The following is a 20,564-nucleotide window of genomic DNA, read 5'->3' as shown; positions in this document are numbered from 1 at the left end:
GCTCACTCGCTCACTCGCTCACTCACTCTTTTATGGACTATATAGATAACTAAGTAAAGAGGTTAAACCACTGATATAAAAGTAATGGGCAAATTTCTTCCAATTGTGGTGTTTTTCAGGTGTATCAAATAACTAATAATAATAATAATTAAAGAAAAAAGTTAAAATGTTTTCCTAAAAATAGCCACAAGATATAAACTATGCAAACCAAAATAAATCCTCTTCTGGGRAAGGTTACAGGAGGTGTGTTTTTACTTTTTAATCAGGAAAATGTTCCATTTGTTTACATGGGTTTAAAGTTGTACTGTAGCCAGCCTACAGGGGGCGCTCTCACTGTTTCACCTTCAACTTGGTGGCTGTGGCACAACTGTAGGACAGCTGTCCCGGGACCATAAAGTTGCAAGTTCGATTCCCAGTCGTGCCTGTACGTCGTGGTGTCCTTGAGCAAGACACYTAGCACTCCCTAGGYGCTTAAATAGTTGCYCCCTGCAGCACTWGTGTGTATCTCGTGTGTGGGTTAAATGATGATAAAATAAACCACATAAAACACTTAATTTCCACATTATGTTCCTTTGTCTAGTAATTAATAAAAAGTATGTCCACTCCTTGAACACAGCAAGTGTCAGTAAACAGGATACTATGGTTAAAAAAGAGATGAAAAAAAAGAGTACTTGTTGCGACAAGTTATCAAAAGAGGTTTAATATCCTGAGATGACAAGGTTTTGTATCTRTAAGACTCCGGACAAAGAGTGGACTGGGAATCAACTACATGTACCTTAACAGACAGTGTCCTGATGCATCTCAGTAATCCAGGTAAAAAATCAAAGACAGACAGCTTTGTGTAGCTTGTCAGTAGCTACACTGCTAAGTGACATCACCACTATCCGAGCTGGGTCGAGACCAAAGTACTGTTGTCTTAAAACAGCTCCAATATTAAAAATGACAAAGGAGTTCACGTGAATGCTTTAAAGAAATAAATTACATCAGTTAGTTTCGCATAATATTCTTATTCCACCTGAAACATTAGAAAACTGAAGTTTGAAGTGCCCTAGCTGCAGCTAAAGCACCACTGTTAGCTGCTGCTGCTGCTAGCTGCTTTTGCCGACTCTTATTTAAAAATCCATGTAATGCAAACCTGAAAATGATGGTTTATAAAACACTGTTTGTATGAAGCAGAATAGAATTTTAGGGATTAGAGTTTTTTAGTTGCAAAAGTCTACTATAACCTTTGTTCCTGTCTGGCTCACTCCTCAATCCAATCAGGATTAAGTCGTTTTATCCAGTCTGAGATCATTCATAACGCCGTCTGCAACAGGTAAGATATTAGCTGCTTTTCTTTACCTTTCCACAGAAATCCACCTCAAAGGAWCTATGACACTCTTTGGTTTGACATCATTACAGTTTATAATATACATTCAGCTCTTTTTAAATTAAGTGTATWAACATTTAATGTGCCGTACATGTTCAATAAATATACTTTACATTGTTTGTGCTGCGCATGGAATGTTACAAAAACGTTTTCATTCCTTTTTCAACATAATGTTTATGTTTCATACTTCCAAGAGTTCAGAACGTCATTTAGTGCGACTTTTATTCTGTTTGCACAACAAGCAGTCACTTCATGGCGACCCACTTGGTTGTGGATAATCTGTTTGTTCTTGTTAAATTATTACCCTCTTTTGTTTGTTTGAGGGTGTTTTTTTCTTTCTGTGTATTAATCCACAGTATCCTGGCGGGGCTGTGTCTCAACTCCAGTCCTCTGTTCTTTTGGGCGAATCCTCAAAGCTGAACTGAATCTGAGCTCAGCCTCCAGTTCCTGTTTTTAATTGTTTTTCTTTAATCCAACACATTTTGTGCAGATTAATCTGTAGCATTCTTTTTTACTGCTGCTTGGTTCTCTTTCCATCCCAAGCATTTCTTTGCTGTTTTGGACCTTACATGTGAGCTCATTAACGCAGCAACCCGTCTTTTACATTCCTGCTGCTCCGCTGTGTCAGAGTCAGTCAGTGTTCCTGTTTTCTTTTTCCTCTCTTGACTCGCTGCACGCCTCGGGAGCTGCTTAAGTCAGAATCTCTTTACTTTCCAGGTCATTTTGCATTTCGGCTGCACTGAGAGGTTAGCTTGCACACGGTGTTGACATCTCCAATGACACCCTTCCTTTAGTAGACGGGTGGGGGAGACAGGTGATAACAGATGAATGTCCTGCTGATGAAACAGCTGTCTTTGTAGCTGCAAGCAGCTGGCAGAGGTCAGGCCGTTCTGCAGCTGTGACGTTGCGTCTGACGGTGGATCTGTTGTGCAGCGGCACGTCCTTGCAGCTGGTGCATTTCCAGGCGCGTTCTCGGCGTGCGAGCTTCCGTCTCGTCGGCCCCATCAGTACTGGGTGTCCTTGGTGCAGGAGGTGTGCGTGGCCGTGGAGTCGTCGGGCAGGGAGCCCCGGCGGCCGAGCCGTGTCCGACAGTGGATCAGGTTTTGGAGCTCTCTGGACACGCTGCTGGAGAAAGCCGTGTAGATCCACGGGTTGGTGCATGAGTTCAGGCTGGCCAGCAGCATCAGGATAGTGAAGGCCACTCCTACTGAGAACACAAACACACCAAAAAAATAAAAATGATAATAAATACATAATATATATATATATATAATCGTATTCTAAAGATGAGACAAAAACAGCAGAAAGTTAAAGACCTAGCATTCTAGAATGCATATCGCCCACCACCTTTAATGACAGGATTTCAGATTCTGAGAAAAAGGGCTACAGTATGTGCACTCAAACTTGCTTGTGCTTGGAGTGTATCTCAGAATACAATTCAATTCAAATTCAATTCAAAAATACTTTACTGATCCCAGAGGGAAATTAGGTAATATTAGTATAGTATTGCTGTACTGTAGTATTAGTATAGTATAGGTAATATACTCTAAGCCCAGATTTTCCTTGGGGTTACATTCTTCCAGAACCGTGAGTCGAGAAAACATATGAATATTGGGTGTGTTCCAGAAAAGAACAATATAACCCATTTGGGATGGCATGCGGTAAGAACTAAACAAAAACACATGATTAATAAACAGTTAGCAGCTACAAACCACACAATGCTGTACGGTACTGTTAGAAGCTAATGCTGCGCTCGGGGCAGAGCATGTGTCACGTACTGCACCGTATAGTTTTGTTGTTTTTTTTTTGGAACTGAATTTACATTAACATTTATGTTACAAAATTAGTAAATGATATTGTTCTAAATCATTTTACTTGGAAACTCATGAAAAATCACAAAAAAATACATCCCTTACTTTACCATATTTCCAGTTCCACCTTATTACATAAAACTCCCCAAAAGTCTGAGTCCGCAAACTTTTCAGGGCTTGACTGTGTCGACATTTCTTCTTAACTTATACCCATTAGCTGTGGTGGCCATCTTGAACTGTGCTACCTTAAAGGTTTGTCACTAAAATTCATCAATGTTGGTTTATATTTTATTGCTAAGAAAAAAAACCACCACACACAGACACACACACAGTCAYWTATTGCAATCCTACTTGTTCTTTCAACCTGCCTTTTGGCGTCGGGTGATAACGATGTGAGTTTTACCACACAGGCCGAGGACAAACTGAGGACAGTTTACAGTTTAAGTGTTTTTGTTTTCCTCAAGAAAACAAAGACAAGAATGTAAATCTCTTCCGTTTGAACAGAAAGCATTTATGTTTATTGTTTCGTGCTTTATTTCCTGGTGAGCTAAATATATCCCCCAGAGAACAAAATCTCACATTCTGGCTTTTTTTGTTTTGTTTTGTTTTGTTTTACTCCTATTAATAGGTCTATTAGCTACAGCATGTTTATTTCTAYGTGGCCACTTGAGGACAGCAGATGAGGACAAACAGATTTTTTTAAATTTAAACACGAAGCTGATAACAATCAGATGTGTGTGTGTCTGTGTGTGTTTGTAGCAGCCTGCCAGTAAGGACTCTTTCATATTTAAGCACACTTGTAGCTGCGTGTGTGCGCACTCTGTATATGCATGCATGCTTGTGCGTACATGTTTACACACTTTGTCCCGTGCATGTGTTTTTGACAGTGTGTGCGAGCTGCTGGTGTGGCTCAGTCTTGGTGACATGTCAACACAACGGAACGTTGCAAAATGATCTGGGTGATAAACAAGTTATTTACAGGTATTCACCTCTGGTGGGTGTATTTATCTTGAGATCAGAGGACGCCTTCTCAGTCCAAGCTGTCACTCACGGCTTAAGGTGGAACTAGTCAGCATGGATTGCCTCATCTGCTGCCAGTAAAGACATCAACAGATGCCGTTTGTTTGCCAAAATCCACTGAGACATCTGATCCAGAGGGTTTTTTTCTGGTTGTGGCTCAAAACAAACAGTGTTTTTCACCTTCAGCTTCACCCCTCGCTGCAACATCGGAGCTGGAGCTTGTTCTTGAAATAATGAATGGTCCCTTTAATAATGAACGATCTTTACTCAGTAAGATGGACAGCAGCACTGATCAGAGGTTGCAGATGCAATCACTTAGCTTTTAGTGCCAAAACAGGGTCAGGTTTGCTCATTTGAAGCAATTAAACGGATTAACTGGGCCGAGGAGTCGCAATCCATCTGGTGGGAAAACAACATCAGGGAGATTCACTCGAAATCCCTGAGACGCAGATGTTTGCGCTTCTTGTTTTACTGTTTTTTTTTTTTTGTTTGTTTTTCTTTAAGTGGGGCTGCACACGTCCTTACTGTGACCTACCTTGATCTGGAGGGTGAGGATCCCATGCGGCCCACAGCTGCACGATGAAGAACGGCGACCAGCAGACAGTGTAGACCAACACGATGACCAGGGTCATCCTCACCGTCTTGGACATGGCTTTAGTGATACTTGGAGGTGGGGTGACCACAGGAGGAGGAGGAGGAGGAGGAGGGGGAGTGTAATCAAGGGAGCAGCGGGGAGAGTTGGCGCAGGGCTCCTTGAAGTCAGAGCTGCTTGGCGTTTGCTCGTCCATTGTTGCAGTTTGGTGTTCGTTGCGGCAGCTGCTGTACTGGATGACAGCCGGGACGTAGTCATAACACTCGTCCACCGGGCTGCCATGAATGTGACCGTGGGTAGTGTCATTCGCAGCCTTTAAGAGCTGTCCTCCTCCTCGTCCATCCCTGCCGCCCCCCGCTCCTCCTCCTCCAGAGGCCTTCCTCCCCCTCTCCTTGGCCCGCTCATCCTCCTTCTGGAAGCTGTGGAAGCGAAAGAGGATTTCGTTCCTCTTCATCTCAGCCATCACCATCCTCTCCGACTTCTGGTAGATGTTGTTGTGGATCTCGCGAAAAATTCGTATCTGAGAAATAGGAGGTTTAGAGGGCAGTCAGTGTCAGGAAGTGGAGACATTCCATCATTCCAGGTGAGTTTTATGACTGACAGATGCAAATAAATCTGCTTAACAGGGACAGGATGTAAAGAGGAGTATGTTGGTCATCAGCACAAACCATAAAACACCACCACCGTTTCACTTTATTACAGAGATATTAACATTACATTTTCTTGATATATTATATAATGGTCCCTCGAGGTTGGAGGGGAGTATCTGCCTTAAGTGGGGGTGTTTAAGGATCTGAGAGTCTTGTTCATGAAGGATGATGARATGGAACGCTTTGGGACCCAGGAGGAGCTGAAAGTGTCGTCGGGGAGAGAAATGTCTGGTTTTATAGGTATGCTAGGTTATGAGGTCTCACTGACTCTATCTCTGTCCAGGTACTTCACACTAACATCCTTGAAGAAATTGAGCGGGTATTGTTTGTGTGCTTTATGTGAATAAAACACAATTGCAATCTTTTTATTAAAAAGGCTTTAGGGCAAATCCTCCTCTCTAAGTCCATCAGATTTAAGCTGGATCTAGTTCCAGTTTTAGATGTTGAATTAGTTGCCCCCAACCTTTGTTCCTCTCTTATAAAAAGTGCCATAATATGCTTCTTGATTTGAAACAGGAGCTTGAAAAACAGGTCATTGGTTCTAAGTTGAGCGGAGATCTGGTGCATTCCACCCCCCGGCAAGAGGCTCCCCGAGCGGGCAGCCACCTCGGCAGCAGTCCCCCCCAAGTGCTGTTTTAATTAGGAGGAATAGCTGGACTCTAGAAATATCTTTCCCCAAATAGAGCAGGACTGATAGGAGGCAGGCAAAAACACCTGTCTGCTACACAGCACCAACTGCAGGGTCCCATGGTTCACTCAACAATGGCGCCCCACCCCCGCACGCAGCTCGCATTTCATTCGTGCCACACGCACTATCATTGACGGATAGAGCCGCCGTGTGATGTGCGCGCAGTCCTGTTATCAGCAGCCCTTGTGGATGCAGAGCGAGACCAGTCGAACCAGTGTTACCTGACAGATGGTTATGATGAGGGCGGGCAGCAGGAACACAGCCACGGTCATCCAGGTGACGTAGGCCTTCAGCCCCCACGGCTCGGCAAAGTTGCCCCAGCACTCGAACACCCCGGGGGACACCTCAGAGCGAGAGAAGATGAACACCTGACAGACACAAGCAGACAGGGTGGTCAGAACAGCCGCAGGCGGAACACAAGGTGATTTCTTATTTTTTCCCCCTCTCACCTGAACTGTAGTGACCTCATCGAGCTAAAAATAGAGCAACATCTTGAGCTTCGCTGTAGAAACAAGGGTGTGAACGCCCACTGAGATCTTATTTCACCATGTGTTTAGGGTTTTTGTGTGTCTCTCCGTGTGTACATGTATGTGTGTGTGTGTGTGTGTGTGTGAGAAAGGGTTTATGTCTTCACTGCTCCCTACCTGTGGTATGCTGAGCACCAGTGCCAGGCCCCACGCCACCATAACAGGAGTGTTCCAACGGTACATGGCCCCAACGCGATAGGCCTGCAACGGGCAGCAGATTGCATGGTGTCGGTCCACTGTCATGGCAACTATCATATAGGAGGAAGCAAACATCCCAACTATCTGCAAGTACTTGATGGACCTGCACAGCAGGTCAGGCCCCTGAAACCTCTCGGTTATGTCCCATATGAGCTGAGGAAGAACCTGGACACATAAATGACAAAAAATAAACAAAACAACTAATTAATAAAATGATTGTGTAGCTTTTTATTTGCWTTTTTTTTCAGAGAATTTCTGAAGGAGAAGTCTGATGATATTTATTATCGCCTTTTAGCTCATCCTTCCGTGCCACGGGCTGCTACTCTTATCTGAATGAGCATCAGTACATCRCAAATTACAGCGGATTACACATGATCCTGCTGACTTCAACAGCATGTGTGTTTACAGGCAAAAAAAATAGAGCTTCAGCTCCTAATGGAGTAATGTTTGTCCAATTATGGAACCTAAAGTACCCAATAGAAAATATCATCACATTTGTTCTTACTGTTTATATGTTTGAACTGCATAAAATGTCTCGCATAAATAAAATCCCCAAGTCAACATAATCCATCTTACACTGTCAGAAATGTTTATAGAAAAAGCAGTAAAAAGGAATGCAGATTGCTGCCTTTACGGCGCTAAGTTTGAAACTGAAATCTTGTTCCCTTTATTAACACTCAGAGTGTGAGCCGAGGATGATTCTTAGTTGTCAAATTAGGTTGTCCACAAAAGTTACTTAGTTGTAAATATACACATGATTACTTTCTGCGAGTTTAATTAAATTCTGCCCAGTGTTTCAGAGATGTTTTGCCAACAGAGACAAAACAGCATTCATACACAAACACTATGATATCATCACCAGTGTWTTGTTGCAGCAAAGAAACCAACAAAAATTTGCTATATTTATTGTGCTTTCATTTTTTACTGTCCTTTTGTTTAAAATACATACTTATTCATCAAAAGTTTATTTAATTTTGATAAAAGTAAAAAAGAAGTGAAAATTTCATTAAGTTTCGGTACTGTTCTGTGCTGCTTTTGACCTTTTAAATTTCCACTTTAAATCCTTTAAACCATAAAAGTAGTCGAAATATTGTACAAGTTACTCATTTTAACTGTTCTGTCAGAATAATTTCAGGGGATCTGCAATAAAAACGTCAAAAGCCTCAACTCAGCTTCCCTTTTAAARAAAAACAAGCATAGAGTTCTTATCAAGAAGCTTTCAGGTTCAGTTCTTAAACAAAACTTTCTGGATTGTTTTCTATATAATAGCATATTTTAAATCTATACGACTGAGTAAATGAATTCAGGATGACTTTAAAGAAAATGATCTATCAAAAAACCTGTGACGTGCAATGTAATTTTAAAAGTTAATTTTCAATTTCTAAGAGAGTGATCAATAAGATTTGTAGAACATTTTCATCCTAATACTTATGATAATGTGAATTTTTTTTATTTTGTATGATTTAAAACTTAATGAACCTTTCATGTAACTTAGCCTCAGTTTTTAAAAAAAGGAAATAACAGTGACTGCAAAATAACACCCTCACAGGAACATTCCTGGAGCGATGGTGCACTTTTTTTATCAAACACATCGGCCACAAACAATGTGACTAATGTTTTAATGACTCTACCTCAGTAAAGCCATTATAAGAAAACATTTCCTGCGTCATTAACTGGAAAAAAAAAAATTCAACCTCAGAAGTTTCAACAAATAAATAAATAAAAATATTTGGAAACAAGCCGTGTTTATTGATGAAGATAAACGTTCTGGCCACAGAAGGTAATTACAAAGGTAATTACTGCTGAGAATGTGGGTCTAAAAGCCACGCTCTGTGTTGGTGTGGCACTCTGAAACAAATCACCAGCAGGAGAGAGAGAAGTCATCCAGAAAAACAGAAACAAACACTGGGTGAAAAATGAGCGCACTATTTAAGCATTATTTGAAGATTTTTCTTTAGCAGAAAATCAATTGTACATGAGACAGCATAATATTCCCAAACACAACTTCAAAATGACAACAAACAATTGATTTGTCATATTTGTCCATTTAATACTGYGACTGCTGAGTCAGCATTCACACAATGTTTTCTGTACTTTAGTTTGTTAATATTTTTTGGACGTTTTGTTCGTACGTTGTGCTATCTTAGCCATTCATTTATCAAAACGTTAAGCTCATTCACAAGATTTTCAACACTCTTAATAGTCATAAGTAGGGGTGTCCCGATACCAGTTTTTTCAAGACTGAGTACAAATACGAGTACTTCAGTTAGAGGGACACCTCTAGTCATAAGTGCTCTCCAAACAGAAATGCATCAAGACCTATTTAGTTCTGTCAGAAATCTGCTTTAGTAAACTTTCTCTAGTTGTCTTATTTTAGCTGCTATTTGTAGCTTTTCGACAGCATTTTGCTACATTTAGCTTTAAGATAGCCTTTTGTTACTTTACAGCTTCTAGCTTACGTTTCTTAAGAACTTTGCCAGTCTTTGTCTACCTTTAGATTTTAGATAGCCTAATGCTACCTTTAGTCACGACCAGCATTTAGATACTTTTAACTTTGTGCAAAAAGTTTTGCTCCTTTAGGTTTTAGCTACYCTTTTTCTAATTTTAGCCCTTAGCTAACTTTTTGATGCCTTTAGTCCTTATTTTGCTATATGTTGCTGCTTTTAGGTTATAGTTAGCTTTTTGCTACTTTGTACACATCAACCCCTTTGAACGTATACTGTAACGAGCCTCAAAAAGTCGTGATTATAGCAAAAAAATCCATATTAGGCCTACTCAAGAAGACTGTCAGAGATAACACCAGCAGTGCAAAGCAGGAGAAAACAAGTAGGACCCCCGTGGAATGGGATGGGGTCGTACAGTAGACGGGTCGAACGTCCAGTGGGCGTGGTCACAGCGTGTTGGGAACGTGGTGATACGAAGCTTGAAAAATCATGAATGGTTAATTTCAGAATTTAGCATCTTGGGTTGGTTAATTTCAGAGTTGAGGGCAGGGGCAGATGTCCGACCCCCCAGCCGACCCCGCCTAATATCCGACCCCGCCCCATTCCACGGTTTGTAGCTGGGACTCTCTYGGAGAAAAGGAGGACGGGAGAAGTGGAGAATATATTTTCTAGCTCTCAGGTGTAAAATAAAYWTGAAATTGAGCTTTTGAAAAAATCAGTAAAACCTAAAGAAAATCAGTGAGACTGTTCTATACATCCGTATACCTGCAAAATGAGGGAAAATCTGTGTAAATTACAGACAATCCATATACAACTTGAAATATATACGCCACCTTTACCCTTTAGAAAACCTTTTTGTGTTCTAGTTTTAGCTAACATTTTGATATCTTCAGTATCTAGCGAGCTTTTGCTTTTAGCATTTTGCTACTATTTTTTGTGTTTTGCTCTTTTTAGTGTTCGGCATTTTAGCCAGCCTTTTGCTCCTTTCAGTTTTTAGCTAGTGTTCTGCTTCTTTTTAGCCATAATAACTCAGTTTTAGCTTCTTCAACAGATTTCAGCAGTCATCCAGCACTCATTCAAGCCACTTTTCAGGTTTTCTCAGAGAAACTGACCTGAAAGAGTGCCACCACCAGGTCAGCCACGCACAGGTTGACCATGAACTGGTGCATCGGCGCGTTGAGCTTCCTCCTCCTCAGGAGCACCCACAACACAAAGCTGTTGCCCAGGGTGGTGAGAGCCAGCACCACCCCTAGGACCGCAATCTCAGCCCGAGCCAAGCCCTGGTCCCGGGTCCTGGGCTGAGACAGGGTGTGAGGAGTGGTGTTGGAGCCATTCTCAGGAAAGATCCCGAACAGGGATCCCCCACTGCGAGAAGCGTTGAAGGAGTTCAGCTCAGTGACAAACAAGGAGATGTTCCTTCCTGCGGCGCCCGGAGAGGAGAGACCTAACCCATCCCAGTCTGTTTCCRCGCTGATTCTTTCCATTCCTGCAAAACAAGCGAAGCGTTAATGTGTTTATTGTTTGCCTAAACATTAACCTGTGACTATGACTCGCAGAAACCTCTGCATGCTYGGATATTTCCAGGCGCAGCCTTTTACAAACACAACTCTTGTTCTGATTCGTCACGTCAGAATGGTGTTTAGCCCCGGGATTAAACTTTCCTAAATTAAACTGGTTTTCATCAGCTGAGCAGTTTTGTTTTCTGTCTTTTCTACATTTAGCTGGTGAGAACCCAAAACTCTTGAACCTTTTTAATAAAACAATAAACGTGGATTAAATGAACACATTCACATAATACACTACAAATAGGTGTTCTCGAGTAACCTTTTGATATTTGACTAAAAATATAACAATCTTGCTGCCATTTTTATATTGTTGTGCTSTCTTCATTTTTTTAATAACTCCTCAGTCTGTCTGTTTGTCTGTCTTTCCAAATTTCCTATTCTTTCTGACGCAAGTCCTCTCAGGGTTTGTTTTCTTTTTCAAACTTTCTCAAGGTTACATTGACAGCTCTCCCCTTTATCCCACCAATTTGATTCATTCACCTCTGCACTCCTAATAGTTCTCATCGCATGCTGACCCCCTCTCTACATTCCTGTTTTCCCCTTGTTTTTTGTTCCCTTCTCTACTGCTTTATTTTTTTTCACATGCATGGGGGGGGGGGGGGGGTGCTTTTTCCCCTGCTTCATGTCACACTTGCGTCTCGATTACAATAAACTTTGTGTTTATTTTGCTCCAAAATAAATCCCCTAAAGCGGACGGAGAGAAAAGTGAGATGACAATTTGATAAAACAGTCGTGGGTAGCCGCGGGGGGCAACTTTGGTCAAATAAACTGCCTGTCTTTTAAGGAAAAATCTGGAAGGATAGGAACAAAAAAAGCTCTAAATAAAGAAGAAGAAATAAGCAGGATAGAACGGAAAAAAGACTCAAATTGTGGACGCAGAGGTGGCCAAATATGGCTTTAAAAGGTGATGTGTTTTTAAGCAGAGAAGGAGTTGATTGACCCCGTGCTGAGTTATTACTTTCGACTTATGTGCAAAGAGTCATGACATAAGTGTTGCACTGAATGAAAGMGTGTTTGGGTATAAGTCACATTTAAAAATAGGAATGAACGTCTGGCATTACCGTTGAGCAATCAAGTGCAGCTAATGAGCCATTACGAGGATGTTGTCACTGTTACGCCSAGACCTTATGACCAATTTGCACCTATTGATGGGTGAGAGACAACACAGCTGATAACACAGGCAGGCTTTACRTCATGGCCCTGCCAGAGGAATGTGCTCAGATGAACAAATGATGGACCAGGCCAGATGGTCTTTTCTGTCCAGCACAAAGTTTGAGTTATAAAGAGTTGTGGAAAAGAGTTTCTCAGAACAGAGAAGAACATTTTTTTTAAGTTTTATAAACTTCTGCCAGTTTTTTTATTTTTTRTTTTTTTGCCTTCATCCACAAGCTTCATCCAAAATCTTTGCTTGAAGATTTTTTTTGAAGGGATTTCGGTTTGTCTCTTCACCTTGACTCAGGCAGAAACTGAAAAGAACTGTGTCCTTTTCTGTAATTACAGAAATAATTTATGAGTCCTTTCATAAAAGCTGCCATGCTCCTTCATAACCTCTAAATGATCTAATTATATATATCTGCCCATGTGATTAATTTGTCATGTGAATTTTCTTTTTATATGAATGCCTCCATGCAGGTGAGGTGTAATAGCAGGCCACAGAGGAGAATCCAGAGTACCTCGGTGATGTAATGTCCCCCAAACTGCATCGGGTACAGACCGCCATGAAGGTGATTGGGGAGAATGAAAACCCCTCCCTCCAGGTGATTTACGAGCAGGCTGTACTCACATATCCTTCACTCGGAGAATGAGTTCTTCTGTCAGAGCTGAAGTACAGAGTCTTCAAAAGCAGAATGGATTGTTTTATTTGGTAAAGAAATCACTCAGACCAAAGTTTTAAATAAAGTCTCCAAAGGAATGAGTTGTGGGACCGGGTATGTAGTWGGGGTTATGCAATAATACATTCCTGTTTATCTGTTCTTTTATTCTTCTTTACATAAATATTTATATATTTTGTAAAATTATACATTGTGCAATATTGGTGGATCTTGTTTGTGACATTTATATTTGTTTTTGTGGTTTATTTATAGATCTGTTGTAATGTTTGGTATTACGACAGCACTGAGGTTAGGTTATGCAGTTGTAATATCCTAATGTATCGTGTCATATTATGTTGCATTGTATTGCCTATTGTCAGATCATGTCTTCTCATGTTATATCATTATGTGTCATATGGTATTGTACTGTATCATATGATTTAATGTCATGCCATTGTGTCTTATTTTATGTTGTATTATATCATATTATTTTATCATGTTGTATCATGTCATTTCATATCGTATTATCTTATTGTATCATATTGTATCAAATTTTATCGCATCATATCTTATTTCATATCAAATCATATATCGTATATTGTTGTACTGTATCTTCTATTGTGAGATTTTACCTTCTCATGTCATGTTGTATCTTGTTTTCTTTTGTTGTATTATGTTGTGTACTGTATATTCAATCATGTTGTCATGTCATTTCATATTGTACTATTATTTACAATATTGTGTTGCATTGCATTATATCATATCTTATCGTATTGTATCATAACATATCATGTAATATTTTGTTGTATTGTATTGTCTATTGTTAGAACATATCTTCACATCATATCATATTGAGTCTTATGTTGTATTTTGTTGTATACTGTATTAYTCTATCATGTTGTATCATGTCATTTCATATTGTACCATAATTTACAATATCACATCATATTGCATCACATTGTATTGTATTGCATCATATAGTGTTGTATCATATTGTTTGTTGTTAGATATTTTCCCATGCCATATTGTGTCTTATCGCCTTATGTTAAAATTGTATAATGTCATTTCATTTTGCACCATATCGTATCGCATCGTATCGTATCGTATCGTATCGTATCGTATCGTACCGAATTGTATCATATATACCATACCGTACCGCATCATATATGAAATGATATCATATCATATCATATCTTGTTGTTTCTAATTATCTATTGTCAGATCATATCTTCCCATCTCATATCATTATGTATCATATGGTCTAATATGTGTCATTTCATTTTGCACCATATCACATTGTATTATATATCCTATCCTATCCTATCCTATCCTGTCCTATCCTGTCCTATCCTCATGTACTGTATCCATGGGCGTGGAAGTGGGGGGAAAGTGGACCTGAGTACCCAGGGTCCAAGAAGGGAGAGGGACCCATGGAAGTCCTGATTTAATTTTTGATTTATTTTTTCCCAAATGAAACGGGCCCTTCAATTAATTGGTGTAGTAATTTATTTCAAATACATTGATAAAAGAAACTGAGAGAACGAACTTTATTTTACTGTCCACACCACATTGGACATTGTGGGCCCCCTTTTGGAGGTGCAAAATGGTTTAGTCTGCCCGACAGCAACCAGGAAGTGTGTAACCCAGACACAGCTGAAWGRGCTGCGGACAGACAGAACTGGGAGGTTTCCTGTGGTCTGCCTGCTGACTGGCTGGCCTGCTCAGCTGGTTAAAAGTTTTGGTCGCTCTACAACTTTTAGATAAACAATTTGGTTTGGTCAATACGCCTCATCAGAGCTACTGCATGTCCTGGAGTCTGATGCCCCCCCCCCCCCCACCCCCTGCGAGTTGTACGGATTATTTGCGAAATTTACGGATTTTTAGGGCTCTTTATACGGGTAAACGTTCAAAGAGGTTGACGTGTATGGACATCGACAGTGTACAGGGCCCAGAATTTGGTGCTTCACCCCTGACCGTATCATAGCATATCAATACAATATTTGCAAAGAGCTGACAGTAACTGTCTTAAAGCGTAGTTGTTGGTTTACTGACCTGGCTAAGTTTGTGCTTCATCTCATTCTTCACAGCAGCACATATTGTTCTGACATATAATACRTCTGCTGATCACGTCCTTAACTGTTGAAGGACACTGTGTTATATATCTAATAGCCTCAGGCTCATTGTGCATCGAGAGATTTCTTCAAATTGTCCAGTGGCTCAGCTACAGTAAAGCATGACCTGTGCACAGCGCAAAACTACATGTGCTGATGTTTCCAGCACGAGGAGGAAATTTATACCCACATAGTGAATGAACATCATGCATCCAGAACATTTTGCTGGATGCTGTTTAATGTATTCCAAGCACATCACAACAAGCCTGTTTTTTTTCCTGACTGACTTGATGTAAAGTACAAATTATCTCATCTCTCATTGCTGGATGGACTGTGAACACTGCTTTTAGTAGTTAGTCCACTGCATTGCTTCCTCTCTTTACTTTAAAGCTTTCAGTCTGATTAATGATGGAGTCAGAACCCTCACCACCCCCCAGCCCTCCCTCTGCTTCCCTCTCCACAGGCAAACCGGTGGGCAACCATCCATTTCCATGTCCTTTGCTTTCCATCTCATACTTTCCTGAACATGGGGCTCAACCTGACCGAGCCTCAGGGATGACAGAAAGGAATGTTGAAGAGCATAAAACAACAACAACAGCAGTAACAACAACAACAACAATAACAACAACATTACAAGGACCAGCCACTCAAACCATATCTTTTTAACAACTCAGTCATCCTTTGCTCACACATGTTTTGGTCATTTTTCTAACAAGCTACATCATGTTCCAGCCATGCTAGGTTATAAAATGTAGTCCTCTAAAACTATTACAAATTATATATCCAGATGTCACCGCGAGGCATATTTTAAAGAGAAAACGTTTATCATTTTGGTAAATTGGTGCAAATTCTTGTTGTTAAGACACACATGTTGTCATTTTTTAAAGAGATGTCAGCAGTGAGTAGCCTGAGCCATAAATTGGACAGGACTTCAAATAAACAAAATTTTGAAAACTGGATAGATTTTTGTTTGGTTTCATTTGCAATAGAATAGGCAAGAACAGATCTTAAATACAATTATTACTAAAAACTCTGGTGATAAATAAAGTTCGAAAGCAAAAAAGATATACAAACAGCAACACGAGTGGCACCAAATCAGTCATATATATATATATATATATATAGTATTAGAAACCCAGTATTTCTTGAAGGAGTGCCAGAGTTTTAAAATAAAATCACCTTATGTTGTGAAATGGTGGAGATTAAACTTTGGTGAAATTTTGAAAATAACACAAAGTACACACACCCTCACATACACTGTCTTTTCTGAGATAAAATGGTAAAGATAATTCCCACACAAGAGAAAAAGAACCTCCACGAATGTTTTGAATTCCTAACACTGAAAAAAACAAACAACAAAAACAAACAAACAAACAAACCCGAACAATCAAAATWGATAATAACTGAAAGTTTTCTAAAATAGTTGAGTTGTTAACCTGGCCTTCCTGCAGTCCAAACGTTTCACAAACTTAATATACAAATTAAGAACACAAAAATGCAAAAAATTAGGTTATGAAATGTTGAAAAAGGCAAGAAATTCTAAATTATTATCTTTCAAAAGTAATAGTCTTTTGGTTTTCTATTTTAACATTATTCATAAAAAGTTTATAATTTTTTTTATATTTTCCTTTTTTTAAATTTGTATGAATTTTTAAATTTTGTGCAAAACGTTTTTCTTTATTTGTATTTTGCTGGTTGACTTAATAAGTTTGAAGTTTGTAAAAACTTGCAAACAGTCAAAAAAAAAAAAACGATTGTAGGATATGAGAATTTAGATATAAAACTGACTCCAAAATAGTTTAGTTAATGATGTCATCTGCAGAGGTATTTAGGCCCAACTCTGTAAAATTCTCAGCCGTTCAGAGACAGCTGTTTCCTCGGTTGCTAACGAACAGGTGTGCAGACGTTAGGAGCTGTAATCCAAACATAATGAAAGATCAGTCACTTTCCCTGCTGCCTCTCTTGTCTTGTTTGAGCTTGTCAGTCCCTTGATTAGTTCCCGTTGACAAGGTCCGACCCGGTCTGATCGATGGGAACCCCTCAGTCCTCATTAGCAGCCCAGCGTGAACCAAAAACAACACATAGTAAGCTCCCCCTCTAATCTTCTCTCCTTTCTCTTTTTTTATTTTTTCTGTCACCTGTTATTTTCATCAACCCACTCCTTCTATATTCTTCTTTCCCRGACAATCCTCCTCCTCCTGTCATCAAAGGTCAAAAACTGGGGAGAAGACGGCCCCTGACATTGTGTAGTTTGGAGTAAAACCTGTCAGACTGTTGCCAAAATATCTCATGAACCACTGGACAGACTTTCAGAAAACGTTCACCGAGTAATGATTGGATGCACATCTAAAACTGATTAACTTTTGGAGTTCATCCAGTTTAAGGTGACCCAGCTAAGCAATCTTAGCGATCCCTGAAATMGTTTTAACTCAGTCAGTTTTACAGACGTGAAGCTTGAATTTGGTGTAATATGAGCTGAGTGTCATTTACAACACAAACCTTTAATGTGACATCTTGTAAAACATCATGAGATGATGATCATGATTTTATTTTCCCAAAAAGATGTGAACTCGGTCATCTCTCAACATAAAATGGTTTYAATCTAAAAACTCTGAAAGGCGGAAGGCGATGTGCATTCCTTCGAGGAATTCTGGGCCTTTAATTTACATTTGGTTTTAAATCTCATTCTCGTTAATGGAAGCTGGGAGCATGAAGCAGGATTACAGCGGCGCAATCAGCTCAGCGAGGCAGAACATCCAAAACCAGCGTATCACTAAATGCTCCTCTTCTTAATATAGCATGAAGATTTACACATTGATAAATAGATCCTTACACAATAAAAGCTCAGCTGAGTCATTTGGTGCCACTCGTGTTGCTGTTTGGCATTTCATCTGCATGATCTGTTGCTCTGACCATCCATTCTTCTTTGAACCCTCACATATAATTAGATCAGCGCTGGCACAAGCACACACACACACACACACACACACACAAAGTATAAATTTACCTTCTGAATGACTCAGATCAATGACACCTGGATCCTCTGTCCATATTCATGCATTTGGACGTGCCGCACCAGATGTACTCATTAAAAAATCAGATTCACGCCTCTTCATTCATGGTTCGTTCATCTCTGTCAACACATCTGTGTCACACAGATCGGCCTGTTCGCTACCAGCTGCGGTCCAAACAAACCTTGAAATGCTAATCCCGCAGGCCCACGAGTCATTGCTCCTGATTATAAGATCATCCCTCGCCCTCATCTTGGTTCTGTTGCGCCACTGAAGCTGTTTGTTGTGTCGTCACAAAGTTTGGTCCAGAAGAAGAAGAAGGTCTAAGTCCTCCTATCATTCACCRATAATGAGTGTTCATAAGACCACTGTCTGTTTTACTTGTCATGTATCATTAACTAGCACACCAGCAGCAAACTTGTGCCACTTTACAAAGCGGGGACGTCGCTCAKCTGATTTAAAATTTAGAGTATTCCCCCTACAGAATGAAAAAAAGAGGCTGCCACCAAAACAGGCCTGGAGGACGGCAGCTGCCATGCTTAGATCTGATGAAACGGTCCACTGACAGAAAGCAGGCTGAGCTGTCGGTGACGACAACAGTGGTGATGAGGGGGGTTTTACTGGTGGAGGCGACAATCAAGGGGCTGATTTTGTGCCATTATGTATGGTAATAAATTATGTGGTGGGGGAGTGCAACGTGATTGCACCTTGTGAGCAAAGTTAAGTTTCTGATTGACGCTCTGTGGCGACTTAATGTTCAAAGATGTGAAGATGGGGGTTTGACCAGGGAAAACTCTGCGATTATGGCTTCGCCGTCGATGGAAATGGAGCTCTGTTTTGTTAATCTTCCTCTGAAGTCAGGCAATAAATCAATGAGCTTTGACAAATCAAACAAACCGCACACAAGGCTCAGCCAGCCCGGGATAACAAATCTCCTCTGTCAACGAAAAGACCTTTAATCGTCCTTTTAGAATATGGGCAGGACACATGCATGGTCAAACATAAGAAACAAACAAATTAAAAAAGGGACAAGTGCAGAAATAACAGAAACACCCTGAAGGTAAGGTGAAGCCTCTGGCCCCTACCTTGTCAGTGCATGGTAGTTGTTCTCATGTGTGTCCTTTTCCTTCGCTCGGTTTGGCTACAAGACAAAGCGTAAAAAGAGGCGACATCATCACAGTCCATTAATAAAACATGTAACAGCAGATCACTTCTACAAGCGCTAAGCTGTTTGTTTTTTTCATTCATGGAAAAACGTAAGACAAAAAACATTTTAATTAGACAAAATACTTTCAATCCAGCACTCTTATAAGTACTTAAAATATCTAAAAACTGAAACTAAGATTAAAAATTGCATAGAAAGACAAGAAAAAAAGAACAAAATAAAAAATGGAAATAATTTTAATACATTTTGGAAAATCCAGCATTCAAAGCAGAAAAATAAATCAAAATGTCATATTTAATGTAAATAACCATACTTGTTGTTATCTTGAATTTGTTGATTAAACTGTACGGCTCATTTTTATTTTCTATAAGCAACAAACTGATTGAGTTATGCAGGTGAACGATCACAAGGAGGTGTTGTTTTATCTGAATGGAAGGATTTAAAAAATGTTTCATGTTTTAAAAATTTTAAATACATCRCATTTTGTTTTATTCAAGCATTTTGGATGAAAAGTTTAAAAAAAAAACACAATGCTGAAACCGGTGGTGAGAACATTGCTCTGATAAACATTCACTGATTCAAACGAAATATAAATAATAAATAATGCACACAAAGCTTAAGTGACATACTTTTTTCCTATGCCTAGATAAACAGAGTGGCTGACCTAGATTAGTTTGTAATTAAATTTGTGCAGGTACAGAGTGAAAGTTTCAGGTCATGGACTAATTATTTTTACCCAGAGGAAAAGACGTTAAAGAATTGAYAGGACTTTTGCACTTAAATAAGAATATATGTATTTAAATATTCAAATTAGTTATTTAAAAGCTCGTTACTGATTTATAATAAGGTGTTACTCACTTTGATCTACTTCTGCTGTTAAATTCTCCTCAAAAACATTCCCATCTTCTGTGATCTCAAACTATGTTTTTCCATTCAGAGGAATATCAGCTGGCTCCTGAATGAAAAAATAAAAACTTTTTTCCTTTGCTCAGAGTAATAGAAGCGTTGTGAATGCACTGTCCTGTAGTCCCCAGTAGTTTATCAGCAGGGTCCAGTCAATAGCCATCTGTGTTGTCTCCGCTCCTTGTGCGTCTCCATATGCCTTTGCAATGTGCCGAGCCTCCAGCAGCAGTGGCAGAAATGGATTTGAGCTCTGTGTACTCCCTCCCCACCAACACCTCCTCAGCTATCTCCTCCTCTCAGGTCAACCAGCCTGTGTGCTCTGGGGCTGAGGGGTGGAGCCTGGAGGGAGGATGTTACACATACCTATAAAGTGTGTGTGTGTGTGTGTGTGTGTGTGCGTGCGTGCGTGTGTGTAAGAGAGAGAGAGAGAGAGGGAAACACACAGGGACAGCTCTGTTTATAGAAGTGCTTTGTGTCGTTTAAGTGTGTGTGTATGTGTGTGTGTGGATGCATGAATGGACAGTGTGTGCAGCCTGGATTTAAAGTACACCTGAGAGTGACGAACCAAAGCGAAGGCTGAGAAGTACACATACACACATATGCACTTGTTTTCTAATTTGTACCCTGTTTAAGCATTGTTACATGCTCTCTCTCTCTCTCTCTCTCTCTCTCTCTCTCTCTCTCTCTCTCTCTCTCTCT

The 20,564-nt window shown here is 40.0% G+C and overlaps 1 protein-coding gene across 3 annotated transcripts; it reads right to left on the bottom strand.

Moving 5' to 3' along the window:
* Positions 1-684: 684 nt before the first annotated feature.
* Positions 685-20,143, bottom strand: avpr2aa (arginine vasopressin receptor 2a, duplicate a). 3 transcript variants are annotated; one of them, XM_014019291.1, is made up of 7 exons: positions 19,821-20,143; positions 18,883-18,938; positions 10,412-10,785; positions 6,775-7,020; positions 6,352-6,498; positions 4,736-5,312; positions 685-2,576 (listed from the first exon to the last, which is right to left on the bottom strand). In XM_014019291.1, the coding sequence occupies exons 3-7, from the start codon at positions 10,781-10,783 to the stop codon at positions 2,374-2,376; spliced, it is 1,545 nt and encodes a 514-aa protein (XP_013874745.1). In that variant the 5' UTR covers positions 10,784-10,785; positions 18,883-18,938; positions 19,821-20,143; the 3' UTR covers positions 685-2,373. The 3 variants fall into 3 exon arrangements, with proteins under 3 accessions (XP_013874745.1, XP_013874760.1, XP_013874754.1); XM_014019306.1 differs by having other exon boundaries at positions 685-2,573; XM_014019300.1 differs by lacking the exons at positions 18,883-18,938; positions 19,821-20,143 and having other exon boundaries at positions 10,412-10,940.
* Positions 20,144-20,564: the final 421 nt, after the last annotated feature.

The sequence above is a fragment of the Austrofundulus limnaeus genome, unplaced genomic scaffold (genome assembly GCF_001266775.1).
Source record: "Austrofundulus limnaeus strain Quisiro unplaced genomic scaffold, Austrofundulus_limnaeus-1.0 Scaffold3, whole genome shotgun sequence".
Classification (NCBI taxonomy): Eukaryota; Metazoa; Chordata; class Actinopteri; order Cyprinodontiformes; family Rivulidae; genus Austrofundulus; species Austrofundulus limnaeus.
This window is presented reverse-complemented; position numbering and strand designations above follow the sequence as displayed.